Source organism: Hesperophylax consimilis, chromosome 8, assembly GCF_061612785.1.
Source record: "Hesperophylax consimilis isolate HC1 chromosome 8, BYU_Hcon_1.0, whole genome shotgun sequence".
In the NCBI taxonomy this organism is placed as follows: domain Eukaryota; kingdom Metazoa; phylum Arthropoda; class Insecta; order Trichoptera; family Limnephilidae; genus Hesperophylax; species Hesperophylax consimilis.
This window is the reverse complement of record NC_142843.1, coordinates 34,726,868-34,741,480: the sequence shown is the minus strand read 5'-3', so window position 1 is coordinate 34,741,480 and position 14,613 is coordinate 34,726,868. Positions and strand designations below refer to the sequence as shown.

General features: G+C 35.1%; 1 protein-coding gene across 1 annotated transcript; it reads left to right on the top strand.

Annotated features, from left to right (window-relative positions):
- The first annotated feature begins 1,464 nt into the window (after positions 1-1,464).
- On the top strand, positions 1,465-14,106 carry LOC149421921 (uncharacterized). Its single transcript, XM_089634153.1, has 7 exons — positions 1,465-1,939; positions 2,225-2,457; positions 5,491-5,594; positions 6,664-6,817; positions 8,095-8,292; positions 12,579-13,223; positions 13,664-14,106. The coding sequence occupies exons 1-7, from the start codon at positions 1,731-1,733 to the stop codon at positions 13,951-13,953; spliced, it is 1,833 nt and encodes a 610-aa protein (XP_089490279.1). The 5' UTR covers positions 1,465-1,730; the 3' UTR covers positions 13,954-14,106.
- The last annotated feature ends 507 nt before the right edge of the window (positions 14,107-14,613 follow it).

Sequence of the window (14,613 nt, the reverse complement as noted above, 5' to 3'; positions counted from 1 at the left end):
ACTTTTTTTTTACTTTTCTTCTCATTTATTCATTAGACTACGCATACCATTAATAAATGTAGGATAAAAACAATCGCTGGTACTGATGATATATTATGCACATATCTATCAATATACCGGCCCGAAACCGTTCCGGTGAAAACCAACTTTCAAAAAACCAATATAGCACGCTTACAAAATGGCAATTAGTTTTCTCAAGTATTTTTTTTGCTTTAATCAAGAAGCTTCTTAATGATATAATAATTATTGTATGGGTGTCAAATTAATTTATATTTCGTTCAAAGATAAGACATCGGTGAGGATATATTTCCTCCCTACAACATTGCTTCCATGTTGTCCTCGTTCGATAAACGTGTTTATAGTCATATTTTGTTTCCTTAAATTAGAGGCATCATTTTTTTGTATATAAAATAAATTATACCGATATTTTTTTAATTTGTTATTGTTTCAATGCAACCAACTATCGCAATAGTGTGATTAACAAAACAAAAGTAATGAAAAAATTATATTTTCTATTTTGTGTTATTAAGGCCCGTTTATAATAGGAATAAGCGGTAAGAATAGGCCGGTGCCGTAATCCGTAATCCGTAATATTTTAGATCATCGTTTATAATTGAAATAGGAATAGAATAGAATACGTCCATAGAAGTGACTATGCCGCTGTCACCTGTCAATGTCAACTGTCAACCGAGAGTATATTCTTCCTCCATCTTATAAAAGTAATATTGTTTTATATAAATAAATAATGAAACGATGGATTCATCAGATATTGTTGCATGTGGAATGTTTTTGTCGATTCTGGGGCTAGCATACGCTGCAATAGGAGACACACAATTGACGAAAAAAATAAGGAAAAAACGACGTTGGAGTGTGCGTCCCATTAATCATAAAAGGAAGAAAACAGGACAATTCCATAATTTGTTAAAAGACATGGCGACAGTAGGCAACGATCAATTTAAGAAATATACAAGAATGTCGCAGACCAATTTCTATAAATTTTTAGGACTTCTACAACACAAATATTACTGTTCGATTGTCAAATACATAAATAAACCATTCTTGTCAAATAGTAGATACCATAGAGTATCGTTCGAAAATACATAAATCTCAGTATATATCTCAGCTTTCTGTAATCCGTAACCGCAAAAGATAAAGTTGGACCATCTTTTCGGTTATGGAAAAAAATAAGAGATTATTGCCATCTATTATAAACGGATACACAGGTTTCCTATCTTCCAACTTCTACGGCCTAGGGCCTTACGGCTTATTCTTACCGCTTATTCCTATTATAAACGGGCCTTTAGCGTATTTATATAAATTTATTTATGGCTTGAGTTCTTATCTTGATTGAAACAACGCTGGTTGAGTAGTTTATTTGAGAGTGGTTTATTTATGGTTTATTTATTGCTCGTAGTGTCTCTATGGCATGGTTACTGAGTTGTCTATTGGATTCCCCATAGAAAATGAAAGCCACAAGGTCGTGTTCGTGTTGATTCGTGTCTCTCTGTGTCTCTGTGCTTGTTATTTTGGGCTGATCTGCTAATGGCGTTCTATTTTAAAAATTCGTAATACAATCTCAACAACAATGTTGTGTTGTAGTCTAGGGCCCTCATAAAGTTGCTGCTTTGGCATTTTAATCGGTGAAATCAGTTATCAATTGTTATTTCGCCTATAATCTAGTGTGACGTCACAAACATAAATCAGCTGGGTTTTATAAACAATAATATATAATGGGCGGCGCAGTGAGTGCTGGTCGTGATAATAATGACCTGGTGGACAATTTGGTGGAAAGTAATTACATAAAAACAGATTTTGTCGAAAGGGTCTTCCGTGCAGTCGACAGGGCTGATTACTTTCTGCCTGCATCAAGACACAGTGCTTACAAAGATATAGCATGGAAATGTGGATCGTTCCACCTATCTGCTCCATGCATCTACAGGTAATATATACTACGCGAACTATAAATAGAAAATTACTGTTTGATACATAATGTTGTTATGATAATATTACTGAAGGACACCCTTGATGTCCTTTGTTTGCCATGTAGGTCAAATTATTTTCCTTGCAATATTGAATTCCTGTTGAACAAACTTGAAACTTTGTATATGTTGTCAACTTTTATTGAAAAATAATATACCCCCTAAGCTAATTACCTCAAATACGTATATAGTTTTTTTTGGGCACAATCACTATTGAAAGAAAATTGACATGTCCTTTTTTTCAGCGATGTCATGGAGTGGTTGAAGCTAAGGTCAGGACAAAGTTTCCTTAACCTAGGATCGGGTACAGGCTACCTGAGCACAATGGCGGGTCTTATTCTTGGCACAAACGGAATAAACCATGGAGTGGAATTAAATTCCACCGTCATTAATTACGCCATAGACAGACTGGAAGATTTTATCCAAAACTCTTCAGCTATAGACGAATTTGATTTCTGTCATCCAAAATTTGTCATGGGTAAGTGGTTTTCTTTGCATGTTTTCAGTGTATTGACTGCTCCTTCGGTAATCAAAACTAACCCCAGATTTTGAAGGTTTAACAGAAGAGCTGACTAACAAAACTAGATACCACCCCTCTTAACCACACTTCTCTTATTATTTAAATTGGTTCTTTTACCATTTTTACCCCATACTGCACTGCTAATGAACCTTTATTATTGTTATTATAATATCGGAGCACATAATATTACTTGCACAAGTCACCCGTAAAACCATTAGTTTTTAATCAGATTTTTAGGGTCTTTACTCTTCAATGATCTTCAACAGTCTTCACTGTCCATAAATATAAGAACTTAACTTAATCTAAGAGGTTGATTGTTTCTTTCTGTGCAACAATATACCGCATCATTGACATACTGTGAAGAGTTGTCATCGATACTATTTGCCTACTATAGTATTTTTTTAATAATATATAGATATTTTGTTTAATGGCACTAAAATAGTATTACATACTAGCTGTACCCCGCCACGCGTTGCTGTTGCTCGGTCTGTCTGTACAGATAGAGAAACAATATCGCGTGTTGTTTTCACGTCCAACAGATAGCTCTGTTTTAAAAAAAAAACACGTTTGTCCAACAGATGGCGCTGTTTTAATTATTTTTAAAAGCATGTTTTACCCTGTCACAGGTGACATCTATATAATATAGGTGTATAAAAAAGATCGCAAATTCGAATGCAATGTTGTCACAATTTCAAAGCATCAGTGAGGAACTTTTGGAAATTTAAGATTTTGAACAAACGAATATTTACATTTTTATTTTTTTACATATATGGGTGCATTTCATGAACCTTACAAAATGACTTTAGAGGTCAGCATACGTTATACTTGAAATTAAAATACATATTATATCTTTACACAATGTTTGCGGGTGGTTTTTTTATCAATCCACTCGGTAAAGTGGGCAATTTTTTCAGATCCGTGTGCGAAATGTTTCACAATGTAATTTTGTACGAAATTCGTAATATTTTTTTAGTAAAAATAATTTGTAACAGCGGAATGGAGGCAGAAACGAAAATGGAGAACGTCTTGAACCAAAGAATATCACTACAAAATAAAAATTAAATGATAAAACTTAAATGTTATACGACCTCAAGTGCATGTAGTACACGTCTCACGAGATCTGGCGCCTAATTTTTACTTCACAGAATAACAATACATTTTGGCGTACACAAAGACGCGTTTAAGCGTCTCCCGCAAGCAATGTGTTAGCATCTCCCGCAAACAATGTGTTAAGCATCTCCCGCAAACAATATGTTAAGCGTCTCCCGCAAACAATGTGTTAAGCATCTCCCGCAAACAATATGTTAAGCGTCTCCCGCAAACAATGTGTTAAATTTTTCCTTTAGATTCAATAAAAATAAATAGAATCCCTGCAAAACTACACTAGTTAAATTTTTGTATGCTGCAAATATATAATATTCCAAGCTTTTGTTTGTGCAAGTGTGGTAATTGCAACATGCAGTTGGTGCATTTCTTGGCAAATGTCCAACTTGCAGCTTCTGTTAAATAGAAGGTTGCTATATACTTCTAAACTGTAAATTATGTTGCATATTTATCTGTTGCCTCCATTTTTTTTGGTATTGGAATATTTATTTATCAATAATAATCCTTATGAAGGTTATGAAAGCATATTTGAAGGTCCACGAAACATAACAATATAACAACATCCATATTACATTACGCGATGAAATATCCATGTCAATATTTTTTTGGTGACGGAAACCGCACCAGTAACCCCCCCACTCGGTACAAATGTCAGATACGAAGACCATTAAACTACCGAGGACATCTAGTTTTGAAGTCAGCTTGTTAACTACTTCAAAGAAAGGTTTATTGTGAATCCAAAACCCATTTGACTTCACATAGTTACCAACCAACTACCTAAAATTTATTTTATCCAAAAGTTACCTTTATGATCAAGTAAAACTCAATTGTCTCCATTTATTTTTTAAAATACTTATCAATATTTGAATCTGATAAATATTTAAAATTCAATTTTGATTAAAATTAAAATACAGTTGTCATAAAAATCGAAGTTATCTTTGAATTGGATGGTTTGGATTACCGATTATGACATTTTACACTGTTACTGTTGATATCTTTAAAATGCATGATTCTCAACACCCATGGATGTCTGTTTACTATGTGATTATGTATCAATAATGTTTCTTATCTGTTATAATGACATCCTTGCTGGATTAGGTTTGAACATTCAATTATTTAAGATAAGCGTTCATTTACTTATGTCATTGATTTGACTTTTAACTGTAATTATTTGTACAATATAGTTTGTTCAGGTGGCTATATATAACTACAATCTATATATATATATATAGATTGTACACTTTAACATATTATAACATATTATACTTTGTTATTATCTTCATATACTGAATGTTATTAATGTTCCAAATCACGGCAAGTCACCACTATTAATGAAAAATGATAAAATCCTCACAGATGACTTTCGCCATTTTGTCTAAACCTTTCCTGAAGTTAGTGGAAGTAATCAAACCATTCAGATAAGTATCTATTTGCTTGCCCTGTCCCATTTTCTTCTAGGATCTTAAGGAAAGCATGTTACGATTTAATAATAATATTCTGTGTTCTGTTCCACCTTCAATGTATTTATGTTGCTAAAACTGTTGTCTGAATGTCACCCTGAATTCTCTCTTCTTCTGGTAAAATGTTAGATGTTGTGATTTTAGATATCGAAGTTGAAATTATTCACTTTATGGTATATTTCAATGGCAATGACTAGATTTTCTGTTTTTGATTGAAGTGACATTAAAAAATATATTTTTATTTCTTGACTAAATTTTGCCTAAAACATAATATGTGAGGTTTATTAGTCCAAGTAAATTGAAGAGAAATAAGATATGGTCAGAGGTGGCTACCAAGATGGCTGTAACTGCAATAATTGGATTGTCAACATTGCTCCCGAGTATCGTTTAATAAACACAGACAATTCATTTGTTGTTGTATTTTCAGGAAATTGTCTCTGTTTATCACCTTCAGTACAACAATATGACAGAGTCTATTGCGGCGCCGCCTGCCCCAAAATTTTTGAAAACTATCTTAAAAATTTGATAAAGGTAATGTTGTCTATCCACAAATATAATGCCACCTCTAACTATCTTGTCACTGCAGTCCATTCAAAACTTCTTGGTGTGCATCCTAACGCCACTCCCTTAAGGCACCATATCGTCAACTACCCTCAAGTACAAATGTTGAACTATCACAGCGATTATAGATTCTAAATCAAATTTCCTGCTCACGAAAGTTAAATTGCGGCGGGTTATTAATCTTGTAGATGAGTCGTGTCTACAGACCCTTGACCGATCACTGAGAAGTTTTGATCGGACAGTATGTTTGCTTGAACAAGCCATTGCTATTGGAGTAGGGTCTGGGGTATTGCTCCTGACCCTGCCCATGGCGAGTGTACAATGTACATAGCACGACAATATGATGAATGCAGCCAATGCCTAAAGTCAGTCTGTGTTAATGTAGTTGCTGCCAGGAATTATTGCCATTGTTTGTTTTTTTTTTCACGTGTGTGCTTGAAATGTCTCTTTGAAATAAAGGCAGTCACATAATAATGGTGGAATTCACTAAGCCTTTTCAAATACACAAGCAAATGCTTTCAATGGAAGAGTAGTAAAAAGACCCAAGATGTAAAATGAATTATGTACCATGTAAACATATTATTAAAAATAAAAAATAATTACAAAAAAAAAAAAAACCATGGTAAACATTACATTTTACTCTTGATACAGTAATATGTATGTATTATCATTTTAAATCTTTGAGCCTTCAACTTTTCAGATGATTTTTTGACTGCTATTTGTGGCAAAATGTTGCAACAGAACATTGCTATAAATACTTTTGATTTCGGTGGTACATCCACCACATGCATTGTACGAACGCAAGCTGATCTAACACTGCACAGTCAAATCTGTAACTGTTATTCTTTAATACTTACCAAACAGTTTTATCAACCTCGCAAATATCAAATAACTGTTACATGATTGAGTTTTTGCCAATTTGAAATAAGGATGAAGACAAGCCATGACAGATTTGCAATACAAATTTAAACGCAAAACAAATTTGATTTACAGAGTAACCTTTTTGATTAAAAAGTAATATAATTGTTCTTGTTTGAAGGTGGGCGGCATTCTAGTAATGCCACTTGATGATAAACTTCTTCAGATTAAGAGAATATCTGAAAGAGAATGGGCAACTAAAAATATTCAGTGCGTTTCCTTTGCCACGCTTGTTACGCCAACCCCCGAACAGACTCTTCAGCATGTCCCAATGTGTAAGTATAAAATTACAAAATTATTATAAAACTAGCGCTACGTTACAATTACAATTTTAAAAAAAAAAACAGTTAATTTTCTATTCTTGTTATCGCTTGCCTGAATATTTCACTAACTATATTTTACTGGAGATTTGTAATAAAAAACTGTAATTTTTTGGAAAAGTTTTTTTTTTGTATTAGGCAATTCACCCTAAAAAAAAGTTGTAACATCACTTAAAGATCAGTCCACATGCAGCGACTTGCATGCGCAATCAGTTAGTGCAAAATTGATTGCGAACAAAATTATCTAGTAATTCATCAGTATATATGTTTTGCCGTCTTAACGCACAGGCTTACTTGTGCAAATTACGAGTTTGTGCAAGTAAGATTGAGAGTGTATACGTACCTTTATAAATGTGATGAAATATAGTAATTTTGAAAAAAAAATGTACGAAGATTCATTCAAAGTGACCGACAGAGATTCTGAAGGTAGAAAGGACCTCTATTTGCTACTATGGTCCATTGCTGTAAAGCTAAGTACCAACGCACATTCTTGCTCAATGGTTTTATGCTCATTCGAACATACCCCAATGTATGTACCATCTCGCTCTGTGTTTTTTTGTCAGATATTGAGCAATTGGCTCGTTGCGAAAAAGATTATAGGGCCGTAATTCTTCGATGTTCGACAGAAATTCGCTAGATCATGTCTCAACGTGTAGATAAGGCTTCAAACGTGTTAGTCGCCCGTCTTGAGTCCGATGCACTTGTTGTTCTCTATTCAAAGATTCTTAGTGCAATTTTTAAAATTGAAGTTATATTATTACTTATTGGAGATAAAAAATGGAAACTATACAACTCCCGATGGATATTCATAGCTACCCTCGTAATCTCATTGAATAATTTATTAATTCATATCGTGGCGAAGAGTGCCTTTGGAATACAAAGTCAGCAGATTATTATAGTCATATGGCGACCATGGCTCAAGACAATACGATTTGACTAAGCATCTTGTGTCGAGCTGCACGAGTGTGTGGACGCAACGACGTGTATGCTTCCAAGTCAACATTTTCGATTGAGCCAAACCGTTAAGCAAGAATGAAGCTACTTTTAGGTGCAGTTGCAAATTATTTGAGTTCCCGGTGCATAGGAAGACAATGGAAGGGATGCATAAGTTGAAAAGAAAGGCTGTTTTTACATAATAGTGTATTTGCGATAAAATAGACTGAACAAGGGTAATAAAAGGGGATTAATTCCTATAAACCTTAACCAATATTAATAAACCTGTATTTCTTCAGTGGATGTGACTCCAGCATCACTACAGGTACTGTGCCGTACCTCAATACGTAACGTACTCCGCAATGTTGTCTACGAAGAAAATCCTCAGTTCCGTAATACTCCTCTGAAATCCAAAAAGGTCAGGGCCAAACCAAAGTACGAGGCGTACCGTGTTCGAAGGATATCGATCCCTATTGAAGATGAGGAAAGTGATACAGGTATGGTACTTCTGACTCTTAGGCCCAGTAGTTTCACAGAATTTCAGGTCATCAAGTGGCCATTCAGTGCAATTTGTTTGTACAAATTGTGATTAGCAGAAGAGGACAACTGAAGACCCCAAGGCAAGAAGTTGTTAACTTACATTGAAGGCATTTTGAGATATTTAGACTTTTGCGTTTTGCCTTATAATTTTTTATTTGAATGTCATATACAATGTACTGATCCTTCATGGTGTAGTAAACAAACCAAATTTACATTACATTTAGTAATATAGAGGCTAAGGACTCACGGAGCGATTTTTACCCGCGCCCGCTGCGGTGGCGGAATGGAGTTTTATTTTCAAAACTCACGAGACCGCTCTTTTTTGCGGTGACGCAGCCGCCGCGGTCGCGGTTATCGCCCGCAATCTTGGCGGTTGATTATCGCAAGACGGGCGGTTGCAAGACTTGAGTTCCACAACTCGCCCGCCAACCGATCGCAGAGCGCGCGGGAGCAACCCGCCGCGGCGGCGGGGCCGCGCCCGCGCCCGCCGTACAAGATAACCGTGGGTGCCGCGGGCCCCGCAAACAATCGCACACGCCGCGGGCGTAAAACGCGTCGTGAAATGTGCTTTAATTTTTTACATACATATCTGCATTCTACAGAGGCTGCGGGCCTGCAACCGCGGCGGGCGCGGGTAAAAATCGCTCCGTGAGTCCTTAGCCTAAGTAGTTTTGCAGTCTAAAAGTTAAAATAAACATGTTTTCTACAAAAAAATGTAGTTAACATGTTCATGCCATCTTCAGGGATAGGTGAGGAAGATACAGAATTGAAAGGCAAGAACATGTTAAATTCTTGTTGTTTTATTTAACCCCTCCGACTTTTCGCGAACTTGAAGCTAAGATGTCTTTACCGAAATGTCAATTTCACGAAAACGTTGTGTTATTACCGCCTCACAATCATAGCTCTATAAATGAAACATTACTGAACGGAGCCGAATAGTAAAAACTGTTTTAGAAAGGTTACAAAATAGGCTTTCAAATTGTTGTATCATAAATAAATATTAACATTTGTAAATATTTAAATTTAGAATGGAAACATGAAAAAATTGTAAAAATGACTCACCTGTAATGTTTTATGTAAAAACGATACTAAAATCACGGATAATGTAAAAAAAAAACACTTATTTCATCGTACAAATGTACAATAAACAATTCTGTCACTTCACTTTTTGACCATTTCATACAAAATATATATTTTTTAAAATAATTAAACTTGCGAGGCGGGTCGGCACGTCAAACGGCTTTCTTGGCGTCGTTTTACGATTTGGCGGGTAAAATTTGCTTCCACTGAGTAGGTCTTTTTACGGGTTTCTATGGATAACTTTGAATAGAGATGTGAAGCTTCATTCAATACGAATATTCTACTTTTTGTTTTAGGGATGTCACTAGAAGAATAACGGAGTTATGACGATTTTTGTGGAAACACACGCGTTGACGTGTAAACACGCTTATTGTACTTGACTGCTATCGTTATTTTATCGTGTATATCTGCTTACGTTGCTGACCGGTTAATCAAACAAATTAAACTTTTTTTTTGATATAAAGTAACTAAATAATAATTATTATTGAAAAGAAAAGGTAGCAGAGCATGTGTCAATTTTTTTAAATTTTTGCATGTGAGACTTTTAAAAAATCCACGATAAAACTCATCCAGGTATGGTAACAATTTTTGGATAACATTCCATTTGGCCGCATCGATTTCTTTGTTATCACTCACTTTTGATGACAGCATTGGCGGGGAAGATAATGTTTCAAACTTTTTTTTTAAGATCCACTTCTTTCCAAGGCTCTTCTTCGGAGAGTGATTTTCGATATTTATAAATCCCGAATTCCTCCACTCTTATCCAGCGAATTCCTTTTTGAAAGTTAACCTTTTTTCCGATAGTGTTTTTTGTATTGTGTATAAAGTTCAGATGCCTTTTTCTTATCATGTTTTTGCATTTCAAATGCAGCTTTATACATATTTACATGAACTTGGTCAGATTTTTTGCTATCGCAAGTCCCACAAGTGTCTGTCTTAGGCACGCCAAACGACAAGTTGAAATCCTCTGTAAAGATCCTAGTGTAACGATTCAACGAAACAGGGGCATACTCTTTTTCTCCACAAAACATATTATAGAGCTAGGTACAATTTATGGGGATTTTTGTTCCTGGAATAATGTGAAGCTTCTGCAGGGAACATATTGATGTGTTCTCTTACTTCTTTAAGCTGGTTATCTGGTGTTTTGTAAGGCTTCGTGCAGTGGCGACCTCTGTGACTTACTGCTGGTGATGAAACTCCTGCAGCTACTTTTCTCCTCGAAATATCTAATCTGCCTCTACCTATTTAGTAAATGGATTGTAAGGCTGGTTTGCAAACTTGTTCAATAATTCCTTGTATTGAAACAGAGTACGTAATATTGCAGGATCGTTTGGCCGAAGTGATCCTGGTTATATTTTTAATATTCATCGATCTCAATAACAAAGTTGATTGGGCTTCTGAATGTAGTGAATAAAACTCTAGAAAGAGTTTTTGCCTAACTTCGGCATTAAATCTTGAATTACATTTCAATCTGCAGTTGCTAACACAAAGATTTTCTTCCAGTTTTGGTGTTTTAGCAGGTTTAAGGCTTTTTTTATAATTAATATAAGAATCACCTCTCATCCTAGCGTCCCGCGCTATTTCCCTTGCTCGCCCTAGCTTGGGCCTCTTTCTACTCTTTTTAGTGCCTGAAAATAATACACACATTCATATCAGTTAGCGAACAGTCAAAAATGATTTTTTTTAGTTAATCTGAAATTATATACCTAGGTACAGCAAGACAAATTACCTTCTAACTGTTTTCTATATCAGAAACGTTTAAATTGTTTTCAATTTCGCTATCAGCGTCCTCAGTATATTGTCCTACACTGCTTTCCACAGCAAGAGCTGCATCTGAAAATAATAATTTAATCTTCATTACATGCAAATCAGTAAAATAAAATTCAATTCAAGTTATAAAGCCTTATCCTCACCAGTTTGATTTAAAGTATTGAGTATCTCATCTTGTTGTACGTATTCCAAAATTATATCTCCTGTACCAGTGGTAGTAGCGATATACTCTAGACTACTCTGATTATCTTCTGAAAATACAAAGTACAATAAAATAATCATTTTTAGTTCAATGTTCAATTTCAATGTTCAATTTTTAAGTTTACCTTCCATTAACATGACATCATGTTGAGGTATTCCTAATAATATCCCCAACTCAACACCAGTCAAAGAGTCTTGAACACTTTCTGAAACGAAATATTGTAAAGCATTAATGAAGGAATTCAAAACATAAAAGAATATTCAGAGTCACAGAGTAAAACTTTTTTTTTGCATTTACCATCCATTAAAATTACATTATTTTAAGGTATTTCTAAATGCTTCTCAGGTTGTACTAAATTAGTGGACTCTTGAACACTTCCTGAAACAAATTAATAAGCATTACAATAAAAAATTGTTGACTTTTAGACAGAAAAACACCAAAACAAAAATGATCCACCCATTTTCAAACTACTTTAAGGATAAATTAAGATGAACGATAATGTTTTATACAGCTTACCTGATTCCCTGATCAATTTTTGACACATCTTCACCATTTTTTCACCTCTGGAACTCATTTTCGATGATTTTTAAATAAAAAACACGCACTGCAAAACTTTTTAAAACCCCCAAGGTAAACGTCAAAGTGAGTGAATAACATGTTAACCATAAAAATCTAAGCCAATGTAGATGGGAAGAAGTTGTTAATTACAGAATTACGGCAAGAACTTGCTAACTTAGTAGTTAACAAGTTCTTGCCCTGATTTTATCAACTTAATGTCACAGAAACACATAGTTAACATGTTCATCACATTGATTAAAGCATGTTCTTGCCGTTTTTAAGCTCTGGCATGGTGTTCATTGGAAAGAGCGTATGCGAATTAGTTTAGAGAGCATTCTAACTTATTTTTTACGAAAATGTAAGTTAACAACTTCTTGCCTTGGGGTCTTCAACTATCATTTTATTAATCTTCTTAGCCTATTACAATTTGATAGAAAGCTGAATTGCACCTAGAATCTGCGTTTAACGGAGACCTTTCAAATGGCGCTGAATGGCCATTTGATGACAATGTTACATTTGAATTTCTGCAAAACTACTGGGCCTTTTATATTATAATAATAATATAATTTATTAAGCTAGGAATGCTCATATATGATCTCAGGCTTGAATGTAATATGCATATTTTATTTGCAGATGACTTCAGTTTGCTGCACAACCTTGACAGAGAATCTGGGTCACGTGAAATGAATGCTTTGCTAAACTTGGTGCTCAGCATGGAAAACGATGTAGTGGCAGCGGACTATGATTCAGCGGCAGACAACGGCAGTGATGCAGAACCTTATGAAGATTACGATGAAATGGACAACCCGCCTGATGAACCCGCTCCCAACAACCGCAATCAATCACATTCTAATGAAGAGGACAATGATGTTCACAGTAATCAAGAAGAAACAGATAACGAGCAAATTGAATCAAGTCCTGTTATTATAGAATCGGGTCCTTTTAAAAGTAGTAGTGCAACAAAACTTAATGGTGATGGTCCTGTGAAAGATGAAAAGGATTTATGTTTGGCTAGTAGCAGTAAGTCAACAAGGCAAAAAGAGCAAGACAAAAAGCCATCACCGAGTAGCGATAAGATCAAGCCCAAGGGAGATGCCATCAAGAAACGGGAGAAACTGGATAGTGGCATAGTTGATGATGTAGAGGAGGGCCAGTCTCCGATGGGGAACAGCAGCTCTTCACCAGACGCCACTACGGGCTCTGAACAAATGGATTATAACTCGAGTGAAGAGTATCTGGGTGATAATGAACAAAGAGGGTCGTTGGAAAAGCAACAGGGTATGAACATTTTTGTTATATTTCAACCAATAGGCAGGAATTAGAATAGTACAACTTTGTTGAACATTAACTTTTCAGCATTGGTGTCATTGCTTGGCCATAATCGTGCCGTTATCCTACTGTTTGCTACAAGTGCACTGTCAGTTCGATACCTTCTTTTACTAGAAAATATTGTTAGAATTAGTTTCTAAAATGTTGCATTAACTTTGAAGTTTCTACTGAATATAAATTTTTTTTTAAAACTGTTGGAAGGTAAAATTGAACATTTGCAAAACCTTTCTTTAATGTTTAGAACCGATGATCAAATAATTAATTTTAATTTACTAACAAAACTGTTGTTGAAGCTGAAGTTATATGCAGGCAAATTTAAGTCCTTCGTTACCGTGTTCTACAATAATTCTCTCTTATATTATGTTTTTAATTTTTGCTATTGACAACAGATGCTGGGACTAAATCTAGGCGTATGCGTCGCCAGAGAAAGCGTCGCTACACATACGATGAGGCTGACGCAGACGGAGAAGAAGGTGATTCCTCAGAGCCCGATGAAGAGTCATCACCCCCCACCCAAGCAGCAAACAAAGTCAAGAAGATGATGCGCAAATCCCCCCCTCCCCCAAACCCCTGCGATACTCAGCGCAATCTCCTCTCTTCCCTCCTCAAGTCAAAAGTCAACCATCTTCCGTTACCCGTACCGCTAAAGATCTTTGTAAATATGAACAGAGAGTTTTAAAAAATCTATGTTAAATTTTTAAAATTGTTTGTATATAATAATATGTATATCTTTATTCATGCAATAATAAGTTACGCTACATGTTCTATTGTGAGTCGGCTCTTTATTTGTGCATTTAATTATATTATCATTTTAAATAAATGAGAACTTTTCACAACCTATGTTTGTTTTAATCTGAAGTGAATCAATAAAAATGAAGTATGTGTGTGTGTAGGGTTCACCTAAAATATTCAGTTATCACTGAAAATATTTGTTTACTTAAAACATAGCTTTTTTATCATAAACCAGTCTGAATAAATTTTATTTGGATTGCCGGATTGCATCCACCGGTTCGTCGATCACTAATACAAAAATATTTGACCAATGAATGTGGTGCTGTGTTATGGTACGTATACATTTGCGAACCGAGCCATGAATTACGGAAAAGGAACGAAGCAAGTGTAAGCGGCGTTTCGCGCCATTTGCGGTTGCTTCGTTCCTTTCCCATAAGTTGAAGTTCAGTTCGGCAGTTTGGCTCGCGTATGCACACGTAGCAAAAGAATGTACATATATTATTATTTATTTATATTCTGTACAGGCATTTAGTATAAAGGACCATAGGTACCTGGTAGATTACAAAAATGGGTGTATATAACCTTCAAAAGTTATTAAAGAAAAGAT